An 11,968-nucleotide genomic window follows, 5' to 3' on the forward strand; every position below is an offset into this window, starting at 1 on the left:
GTGTCTCAAGCCAGATAGCAGCTACAATTTATATGCCACAGAGATGCACAGACGCATGAGGCACATACGATAAGCAACAAGAGCAGCGCAGGAGAGAGATAGATGGCACAGTCAGATAAATGGGGGAGAGAGTAAGTATATGTGGGTGGGTGGATGGGCAGAGTAGCGCTATGACTGACGCTGATTGATTTGAATAAACGCGCGCATATTTATCAAATTAGCCACAAGACCCGCCGAGAGAAAGAGCTGAAGCAAACCAACATATCGACTTGCCACGATGCAGTGAAGTGCCTCGAGAAGGGGCTCAATAATTATAAGTAAACTAGTCATCTTTATAGAAAACACTATTAAAAAATATATTTGTATATTAATATTTTGTTATCTCATAAAACTTCTTTATGATATTATCCATATTTTTAATGGATACTATGTATAATCTAATCAATATTTTTATTGAAACACAAATATTCTGCTCTAAAATTACAATTGATCAGTTATGGATAATAACTAACTCTGGCTAATATTTAGGTTTTATTATCTAAATATATTAAATCTATCTTTAAGAAACTTTTTTTCGACCTTCAGGTAAAATTTTGAGATATTCTTGAAACAAGATTATATTCTTGAATTTAAAGATTGAACAATACAGAATATCACTAGAATTTCAAACTTGATTTAAAATAAACATTCTGTGTTCAATTTTGATATCATACAATCCTAATATTGTACGTTTTCTGTGTAACTAAAATTATTTTGTATTATTCTTGGAGCATACAAAAAAATATAAATATTAAAATTCTGTTCATGATCCTTAAAAATAACAAACATTTGCTAGTAACAAAACTAAAAAATTATTTAAATTTAGTTTATCCAATAGTACATATTAGGAATTATTCGTTAAATTTATTGGATCACTTCCTCTTTCTTGCCGCAATTACATCAGATCCTCATAAATCCAAAAATTTGATTTTTTTTATGTTATAATAGTAAGTACTATAAATGTGTCTAAAAGATCATTTACAATATCAAACAATAATTATTGCACATGTAATATTATTAATATGGAATATATTAAATTCCCAATTTAAATGCGAAAATGTGAATTTACTTTCAAATTAATAATTTAATCGTTTGGCTACTGCTTTTCAGTACATGAAATAAATACAAACTGCATTGAATTTAAATTAGGAATGAATGAATAAATGTATCCTCTACATTATTAATCAATGAGATCCTCTTAATAAACCATTAGCCTGCGCCTCTGCTTTTGACGTTCACACAGACAGGCAGTCCATATACATGCATATGTATACATCTGGATGTATGTGTATGTGTGCACATTTGAGCTCACACAAAGTGTCATCAACTAATCAAGCGGCATTTGCAGGAGAATGAGCAGCAGAGTGAAGAGCAAAGAACTGAGAATGGTTGCACAGTGGCACAGCGGGAACGGGGTTAGAACATCGAGTCGGAAAGAGCCTAAGAAATGAAGATAAATCTGTTGTGGTCAGTGGAACAATAAATTTTGAGAGGGGAGAAAAATGAAACTGAAAATCAAAATAAATAATAATAAATCGGCGCATCAAATTGATAAAATGCGAAAAGACATTGTGATGATTTTGATTTAAATGCAACTGGGCGATAAATCAATAAACAGCACCAAATGAATAAATATTACAATGCTAGCAAATAATAATAATAATAAATAATATTGCGTGGCAAGTTTGCAATTCTCAGCCCCCCACTTTTCTTTTCTTTTTATTTAATGCCAGTCGCTGTCCATTAGCGGCACATAAATAAAAGGCTGCCAGGATAGCGGACAAGACGGGCGGACAGGCGAACAAAGGACCTCAACGGCTCAGTCTGAGGCTGAGGCAGGAGTTGAAAACCATTAACATACTTTGTTTAGCCAACAAGAAGAAAATTATAATAATAATAATAATCATCATCATCATCATAATAATCATAAAATGGGTTAAGCCGCTGTGAAGCTAGCTGTCTTTGCCATTTTCAATTTTCCTTTCGCCCGTAACTGACACAAGATTTTTAATATGTATTTACTTAGCGGCTTTTTATGCATTTCCTAAGATTTAACAACCGACGTGGCGTCATCGTTGCTGTCTTTTTTTGTATTTTAATATAAAAAACTTGGCCAAATATTAAACGCACCAAGGGTTAAGATGTTGCCTCAACTCCTTTGGCCAGCCTCCTGTGAAAGATGGTACATAATTCTGAATAATTTCGTTATTTATATTTCCCCTTCCTGGGGCCATGCTACCCTTCATTTTCTCTTCCTCCTCTCACTCTGTTTGACCGCCCACAAAGGCGAGGAGCACAACAATAAAATTAGAGGCCAAAAGCCAAAGGCTACTTGCTGGATGCCCGGAGGGAGTGGGAGGATCGTAATATATTTTCATTAAATTACATACAATTTTATGGTCTTTTGGGGCAGTCTTAAAAGTATTATACGAGTATGCATATGTCGGAGTCTGTTCTACCGAAGTCTGTTTATTCATTATCGCGAAGCGAGTTTCGATGCTCTCACAGGCGATTCTACGAGCACACTGCCCGCTCGATCCTTTTACTGTCTACGCCATAGCCATCGAACCACACTCGGCGACAGCGTCTCGACGCTGTCGCCCCGCAATAACTGTACTTGGCAAAGCGACAAAATGCGGACAACCAACAAAGCGCAAATGAAGAATCATGCAATCTAACATGCACACTCTTAATTACGCATTGACAATGTGCCGAAACGCACAAGCAACTACGCATTGCCAAAATGCCAAAGTGCACCTACAACTACGCAGCAATGTGCCGAGACGCACGCACAGCTGCGCAGTGACGTCAGTGTGTCGAATCTGCATTACTTACTCTCCGACACGGCCATTCTGACATATACACGTCCTCGTGTCTATAATAACTATCTCAATTTCAATCTCACTTTCCAATTTCAATTCCTCAGAATAACCCAGTCAAATAATCTCAAATCCATGTAGTCTTCCATAACATAACTTTACTTTAACATATCTCAGGTTATATTCTCTTATAACCCATTTCTTTAATTTCCATTCCATTTAAACATTTTCAAATTATACATTAATCAGTACAAAACATCAGTTCTTAATCCAAAGTACATAGCTAAACTTTTAGTAGCTAACACTTCAATCTAATGCCAAACGCATCTTCAAACAAATTAGGTTTTCCACCGCCAAAAACTTTGACTTCACTCATTTTATTAAGTTCCCTGTTCGTCCATCGCCCAACACTTGGCTTCACGAATTCATCAACCATATTTCTCGTACATCGCCCAACTCTTGGCTTCACGAATTCATCAACCATATTTCTCGTACATCGCCCAATACTTGGCTTCACGAATTCATCAACCATATTTCTCGTACATCGCCCAACTCTTGGCTTCACGAATTCATCAACCATATTTCTCGTACATCGCCCAACTCTTGGCTTCTCAAATTCATCAACCATATTTCTCGTCCATCGCCCAATACTTGGCTTCACGAATTCATCAACCATATTTCTCGTCCATCGCCCAACTCTTGGCTTCACGAATTCAACAATCGCATTGCTAAAGCAACTCTCGTCCATCGCCAATCACATGACTTCACGAATTCTCTTTTGTTTCAACCGACTTTTCCAATAGATTTTCCCAATAAATTTTTCCAACAGACTTTTCTCTTTATGATTTATTTATTTATTATCCCATTACCAATGCAATCTCAAAAAAAAAAACATTTTGAATGTCAAATGAGAATCTGCCTTGAAGGGAACGTCTCATACAAGTTCCAACCGCTAATATGCGTCATCCTTCGATATAAAATATTGACTATTGCTTTAGTAATATTGAGACTTCTTTTTATTTTTTTTTTTTTAATTTTCGAGCATTTCTGTTTCAATCTGATCAGTATTAGCATTCACAACTTTAGTCTTAACAATCTTAAAATTATCATAAGAAACTTCCACTAATAATTCTTGATCCAATATTTCTATACCAATTACTATATTATTTTTCATACTAGTATCATCACTTTTTTTCCACTGGTACTATATGAAACAAAACAACTAAAGAATCAACATTAAACATGACACCAATTCAGCCTGTGCCGCACTGTAAGTACTGGCGCTACCCATCCTCTATCAAGGAATAACGCCTCTTACCAACTAACTTATAAAAAACGCTTTCTTCAAATAATGAGCGCTCAGCTCCAAATGAAATGTAATTGGAAATCTCTCACCCGCATACTCGATTGAGGCTACACCATAGCTCACAGCTCTACTCCATTTGCCGATAGTACTCCCACTTCTTTGAGACAATTAGTGGCAATGTGTCCTGGCTCCTCACATCTGTAGCAAGTTACATTCGCCTTTCCATGACGAGACTGCTCTGATCGCTACTCCTTTCCAGTTGCCGGAACTTGTACACTCATTTCAGTTTTACAGTCTTGCTTTTCATGACCAAGTTTTTCACACTGATAACATTTAATTCCAACACTTTTAGCACGCTTGGCCTCTAGTTCCTCGTTTTTTTTTTTATAAAACGACGTTCTCTTATCGCTGAGAACACTTGCAACTCCGCTTGCAATTCACGTCGATTGATTACATGCGTAGTATGTACCATGCTGCAGACGCCGATCGAAATTAGCCTGTCCAAGAACCAACGCAATGGCAATTTGATCGAAATTTAAATTTCGCAATTTTGTGCACAGTATTGTCACACAACAACTCACAACAACAGGCTAACTTTCACGACTTCACGACTAACTTGGACGACTTTTTTTTAAAAATATTCACAAAGACGGCGGCTGGCGTCTCAGATATCTCGTACCGCTGCTCAAACAATTGCCGGAACTGTTGCCAGGTTATAACAGGGTAACACATTTTGTAACCACTGGACCGCTAAGCCTTCCAAAGCTTTACTCAAAACTATTATAAGAGCACTGTCACTTAATAATTTTTCTCGCAAAGTTATTTTGACCTTAACAGACCACTGCGTGGCACCCACACCAGCAATGTCTGGATTACATTTCGGCAAACAGATCTCACTATTCTATTACAACTCGCTCGCCGGAATCTTAATCAGAGCCAAAAAATTCCGATTTTTGTTGCTCTATTAACGCGAAGACATCCCTTGAAGTACTTTGGTCAGGGCCGAATCCCACTTCTGATGTCGGAGTCTGTTCTACCGAAGTCTGTTTATTCATTATCGCGAAGCGAGTTTCGATGCTCTCACAGGCGATTCTACGAGCACACTGCCCGCTCGATCCTTTTACTGTTTACGCCATAGCCATCGAACCACACTCGGCGACAGCGTCTCGACGCTGTCGCCCCGCAATAACTGTACTTGGCAAAGCGACAAAATGCGGACAACCAACAAAGCGCAAATGAAGAATCATGCAATCTAACATGCACACTCTTAATTACGCATTGACAATGTGCCGAAACGCACAAGCAACTACGCATTGCCAAAATGCCAAAGTGCACCTACAACTACGCAGCAATGTGCCGAGACGCACGCACATCTGCGCAGTGACGTCAGTGTGTCGAATCTGCATTACTTACTCTCCGACACATATAATTAAATGAGTGTGCAAATCATTTCAACTGTTTACTAAATCGCAAATGAAGAACTGCGATGCTGCAAGCAGAATTACATAAATTAAAAAAAAAAAAAAAAACTGGGAATTGCCAGTGTGTATATTATTATAGATTATTTAAACATGGGTACAAATGAAAAGAACATAAACTGAATCAGTTAAAAAAAAAAAAGTAAAGTATATTCATACAGCTCTGTTTTACGATAAAATATTTAATTTCCTTATTATTTTGTATTTCGTACACATTTGTTAATCATTCTTAAATGTAATTAAAGTAATAATAAAGAGATACAGGATTCATTTTTATGCCATTGTACATACATTAACTACAGTACTGGTATTTATGATGACTGACAATTTGGTTATGATCACATTAAAAATTTTAGAAGTGATTTCAAAAACTCTTTTGTATATCAAAGAGCGCCTACTGCAATTGGATCTTAGATGCTTTGACTGGCAATCTGGTATGTTTTCGGTATATCAATTAGGTATATTTTAAAAATTATACCGCATTGTTTTGTTCTTATTAAAAATAAATAGCAAGTATCTCACAGTCAATCACACTTGACTCTAAGTTTCTTACTTGTTTTCACTTTAAATAGTGTCGCCAGTTTATTAACATTTTTAAAGTTATTCTTCTTCATATCGAATTCATATCTATATTATTAGATTTATATGTTTTAATTAATTTCCGATATTAAAAAATGTTGTAGTTTTTCATATGGACAAGCAAACAAATGTATACAGAGAAGCCTTTTTCTTCCTGGTATATAGTTTTCATACTTTTGTTAGCACAAAAGAACGTAAGAAATTAACGCAAGTAGGCACAACTCCAAATTCTTCGAATAAAATAAAGAAAGCTATATGGTATGTATTATATTCACTTCATTCGTTTTTAAATTTTGTTTGAAAATAAAAACTTATTCAATATTTAACTAGGAAACTTTTACGTTTGCTGGCCGTTGGTTTGATGCCATTAGCTAACGCTGGTCGCGTCAACAGCTTTTTGCACTTTGTAGCAATAACAATAATACTGCGAATTAAATAAAATAATGGCAAATGCGGAAGCAGCGAACGAACGTTAAAAGGGAAGACAGAATAATGTAAAGTTATGCCAGTTTGGAAGATGCTCGTGGTCCAAACGGGTTCACGCGGCGTATACGCAATGCCAACAAAAGCGCAAATAATAGCCAGGCACACACACACACACGCACATACATATACATATAGATTGAACATTCAACATGCAACAGCAAAACGTAACAAAACAAAACAAAGCGAAGCAAAATACCCGAAAATGCCTTTTATTGAAATTTATGGCACAAGTTGCTTCGCGCCAGTTATGAAATCAGTGCAAAACATTGACCCGCCCCCAAGCTGAAGTTTTCGCACATTTCAATTAGATTCAATTTGCTAAAAAGCCAAAAATTCAATTGGATTGCAGCAGAGATTTTGATTGCGGCCCATGTGAAATACGTGTAATGCGTGCAATTGTTTAGGCTTATGCCGCAAAAGTCACAATAATAATAATAATAATACTCGCATACATACAATATTTATAATAATAACAATCGAATATTACGTATACGCAGCGAGTGCTGTGCTGCATATGCTGCGCAACCCTTTTGCGGCCCTTTTGTTTATGGTGGCCAGTGTGGCCAATGCTCAGTGGCCAGTGGCCAGTGGCTAGTGGACAGTGGACAATGGCTTGTGGGGGTATCTATGACTGTGGCAACATCCGTCGCCAACATTTGTCGCCAGCTGCGCTGCCCATTGAAACGGAAATGAGAACTCAACGCAGCGGAAATTTAATAACGACCAGCAATTTAGCAAGGACGAGGGACTGAGAAAGACAGAGAGAGCTGCAACCGTATATGAGACCATGAGAGAACGACATATTTATGCGGCCATTTGACTGACCACACCAGCCACACACACACACACACACACGCATACTCCTTGCCCCTCCTCGCAGTCGACTTCAATTGTTGTGTTCATTGACAAATGACCATTTCATATGTGAAATGGCAATTCAATTGATTTCTGCGCCCTGCGCCATCAGCTATCAGCTTGGCTTGGTTTGGCTCGGTTCAGTTCGGTTCGGTTTGGCAACTGTTGTGTTTGCAATTGAAATGAAAATAGTTCAAATATGTTTGCCTCGCAGCAATAATGAGAAGTATTTCATAAAGCCACCCCCAATCACAATCTACCCCCACATAAATTGCTAGCTGATGTGGCATACTCGGACCAATTCTCTTTCTTCCATTGCGACAATAACAAACCAACAAAAAAAACCTGACAACAAATTGTCAATAACAATGACAAAATGTTAAATGGCCAACATGCAGCGGGTCTGAATTTATGGCTAGAACAGATCAAGCACTCGTACGTCATGGTCATAATAATAAATTTTATACTTTCATTTCACAATTCGCATTTCGCAATTCACATTACACATAACTGAGTGCTACACAACAAAAATATTACAATTGCAGGCAAAAAAGAGCAAATAGGACTCACAATGTATATTATTGTAAACTTCATTTAGAGAGAAACTCATTTTATATTGATTAATTAAAACACTTTAATTTCACATGTGGGGTGAATTTTTTTTTACAATCTTGTAAACTAAATCGACATCAAAAATAAAGCTAACGGACTTCAACTGTTGAATCAACAGTAAATGAATACGATATTTGCTTTAGCTGACAATCTGATATATAGTGCACTCTATTATACATTAAGAATTTTGTATTATTTTAATATATATATACCAATATAGCCTTCGATATATTTTTATATTTTTGGTATATTAGAATATTATTGGATTGAAAATGGTTAGCGGGTATGTCACAATCGAGCACACTCGACTACTTATTTGTTATTATATCCAATAAATGAAGTTTTGTCACACATAAATCGATCTTACCACATTGAATGATTTTATTACGATTTTATTTATAAACGAATTACATCACCTACAATTTCAAGGCATAGCGTTGGATCGCGTACGTTTAGGTCTTTATCGAACGCTTTTAAGTAGATAACAAACTTATTTCGCCCTAAAGGAACAACCGCTTTTATGTCTATATGTATATCCACAACAAACGGTTCGTAAATGAATTTTGTCTAAGGAAATAGACAATAAATTAATCATAATTACTTATATTATATATTTGTGCGAACTTACACCACTCATAAGGCAGTTTTCCCTCACGTTCTTTGAGCTGATTATGTGTTTTGTCCACAATTCGTACCAATACTGCTTGTCATCATAAATGACGCTGCAAACATCTTTGACGGTCATGCTGTATAAGGTAGCAACCCATTCTCTACGTTCATAGCGATACAATGTTACAAACCCCTTTATAATAAAAATCAGACATTAGTCAGGCAATTAGATTTTCTTAAATTGAATCATGTAAAATTACATCGATACGATCAGTTGAGTCGTAATTCCATTTGGACGTCATATTTCCAGATACTGTCAGTTCGTCCCCATCCTCCTTTGTGTGAAATTCGGAAATATCGAATAATTCCGGAAGATCCACGACGTTGGGCAACTTATTAATGCATGGCGTGAATATTTCCTCATTTTCAAGAATTAATTTATATTTAAATCCACTAACGAGTTCCATTAGCAGAATCAGCACTTCAAAGAGTAAACAACACTTGATATTTTCCATTGTCATGACTGCTTTCAACAATGAAATGTTGACTATATTTATACAAGTAAATTGTAGGTTATACAAGAGAAATGAAGGGCATTTAATTATATAGTTTAAATCAAATGTCATCAGTCTATTAGTCTATGTTATTTGTTAGCTGACACGTTATTCTAACAAGCTTATTAAAATTGCACCATTAAATTAATTTTATACGTTTTTATATGAAGCGATTGCAATTGAATGTAAGTTATTTTCAATATTTAGAAGGGGAATGCCGAGAAGAGCAGTGACAGTGCCTATCAAAACCTGACACAACTCATTAAATTCGATGGGATTCACTCACGCACGCCCATAGAGATGATCACACTACCATTTTAAATGCATTCGTGAGAAGCGCAAAAGAGTTTCAATCATTTATCGACAATGCAGAGAATGGAACACGCTATATGTATGTATACAAAAGCGAAATTTAAAATCGCATTTATTTTTTGTCTACCTTTTATTGGAAAACTTATACCCAAAAGTTTGTTAATAAATATTCTAAAAACTAAGTTATTATTTATTTCCTAAAGTAATAAAAGTTAAATTGGAATGTTATGTTAAACAGTTTTTTTGGTGAAATTTGTTTAAAAGAAGAATTTTTGAATGCTTTCTTTAATTAGTGTATGTATGTGGTGTATGTGTATGTACATAAATATAAATATAAAACTTACACAGTCACACTGTACGCTTGAATATGAATTATGAAGCAATATGGCTGCTTTATTCACCTCAGCAGCGCCATCTAAATCTATGTATGTTTTTTTTTAAGCTAACATCTCACACACACACACACACAAATACTCTTACCTATACTTACACACACATTGTGTGGCATTTATCAACAAAGGCGAAGGGAAATTTTAATTTTCTATGAAATTAATTTTCCTAATCAGCGAGTGAAAAGTCACTCACTTGACTTTTGTTTGCCTTTGCCGTCTAACGCACACATGCCAAAAGAAAGGACCCCTGTGTCCTCTCTCTCGGCACTCCTTTCCCCCTCTAAATGTAAATGTGTATATGTATTAGGTTAAATGAAATGCCTGGCTCAATTATCTTCTTGACATTCTTTTTCTTGCAGCCAGCTGGTTGCGAAATACTCGCATTAAGCAAAGGAGCTGCAAGAGGCAGGAAGATGTCAGCAGCTGCTCGTGTCAGATAACAAAGAGTTTTCCGACTTACAAGCTCGTCGCATTTCCATTGTGCGAATTTCTTTTTTGGTCCAAAAAAGATTTTGCAATCCGATAATTTTCCATATATGAAATTATGCTACGATTATTACAATAAAAAGGTTAATGCAATTTTTGATTTAATTATAATTGTGTTGCTGTCATAATTAAAAAGTCTCGAACTCAATGCTCAGAAAGAAAGAGAAGCAAATGGAGAAAGAGAGAGAAAGAGAGAAACTTGAATATATTTCCAGCATTTTCAACGCTAACGCTTAAGCCAAAAAGTAATTATCCATTATTTACTTTATTTTACAGCTCACACAGACAGACTCATGAATTCGGAGAACGAGTGTTGCCTGAATCTATTCATTCGAGTACTCGGATCAGACCCAGAAATTAGCATAACAAAAGGCTGCTGCACAATCCAAACATTGCTAAGTCGATTCTTAATTTTCAATTAAAATCCAATTTGTGCACAAAAACGCCAAAGAGTTTTGCACCCATTCGTTTTTGCATTCGGAATGAATTATAACTTGTTCCCAAAACCCCAATTTCCACTTCCCACCAACCCCACCCAAAGCAATCCGACTTCCCACAATCTTAGCTCAAACTCGATTCCAACAAAATATTTGTTGTACAAATCCGTTGTCAATTGCAAACGGACAGGCAGCATGTGAATGGGATGGTTTTGGTTTGAATAACTTGTCTCGTAACCGAAACTGGAACTTTTGCTCGCCTTCCTAAAGTCCATTGTGGTTGCTACGAGCTGGAGTTTAAATATAGCAATAAAGATTTAACAAAACTAAATCAAATCTTTGATTATCATTTAAACATATGTAGTATTTTATTAAAAACTTTAATTGCATGCTCACATTCTAATCAATAAATATGTATTAAATTAAAATAATAAAATTTATATGAATATTTTATTGTCATAAAATTAAAAGTCAATCATTTGAGTCTCTTTCGAATTGGTAAGCTATACATCAAAATATGCGTATCTTATAGTTCTCCTATTATCCTTAAAGTTAAAAAGTTTATTTGAACATTTAAATGTCAAAAATTTTAAATCGCTTTTTCAGAAACAAGAACAAAACTTTTTTTTTAAGATCGAAAAGTTCTTCAAGCAAGTTCTTGAATCAAGATTTTAATCTTAAAATGAGATGTTTTTTATTTTAAAATGCATATTCAGCTAAAAAAAAAACTTGATTTAAAGTTTATTCAATCTAAAAATTGTTATTTTTTTTAAGATCGAAAAAATTTTAAGTCAAGATTTTTAATCTAAATTTTTTTCTCTGTCTATACAAACCTGCCTATAACAATATCAAGTGCTTTCTTAAAAAAATATTAGTCCATCTATTATAATCCCTGAGATCTAGAAAATATTTTATTTTTACAAAAAGAAATGTTTATCGGAATTCAATTTTAATTTCAAATTTCAATTCGTTGAATATTTATTAACATTAACATTAACATGATC

General features: G+C 35.2%; 1 protein-coding gene across 2 annotated transcripts; it reads right to left on the bottom strand.

Annotated features, from left to right (window-relative positions):
- Positions 1–1,395: 1,395 nt before the first annotated feature.
- Positions 1,396–9,297, bottom strand: LOC117565138 (uncharacterized). 2 transcript variants are annotated; one of them, XM_034244110.2, is made up of 3 exons: positions 9,044–9,297; positions 8,803–8,976; positions 1,396–1,479 (listed from the first exon to the last, which is right to left on the bottom strand). In XM_034244110.2, exons 1-3 carry the CDS (start codon positions 9,248–9,250, stop codon positions 1,456–1,458), a joined length of 405 nt encoding a protein of 134 aa, XP_034100001.2. In that variant the 5' UTR covers positions 9,251–9,297; the 3' UTR covers positions 1,396–1,455. The 2 variants fall into 2 exon arrangements, with proteins under 2 accessions (XP_034100001.2, XP_034100000.2); XM_034244109.2 differs by lacking the exon at positions 1,396–1,479 and adding an exon at positions 8,354–8,741.
- Between the last annotated feature and the right edge of the window lie 2,671 nt (positions 9,298–11,968).

The sequence above is a fragment of the Drosophila albomicans genome, chromosome 2L (assembly GCF_009650485.2).
Source record: "Drosophila albomicans strain 15112-1751.03 chromosome 2L, ASM965048v2, whole genome shotgun sequence".
In the NCBI taxonomy this organism is placed as follows: Eukaryota; Metazoa; Arthropoda; class Insecta; order Diptera; family Drosophilidae; genus Drosophila; species Drosophila albomicans.

Excerpts from the sequence above, each read along its gene's own strand:
- LOC117565138 (XM_034244109.2), bottom strand. The coding sequence starts at position 9,250 with ATGGAACTCGTTAGTGGATTTAAATATAAATTAATTCTTGAAAATGAG. Across the intron at positions 8,977-9,043 it reads ACTCAACTGATCGTATCGAT|GGGTTTGTAACATTGTATCG; the intron begins GTAATTTTACAT and ends TTTATTATAAAG. Across the intron at positions 8,742-8,802 it reads AAAACTGCCTTATGAGTGGT|ACAAAATTCATTTACGAACC; the intron begins GTAAGTTCGCAC and ends CTATTTCCTTAG.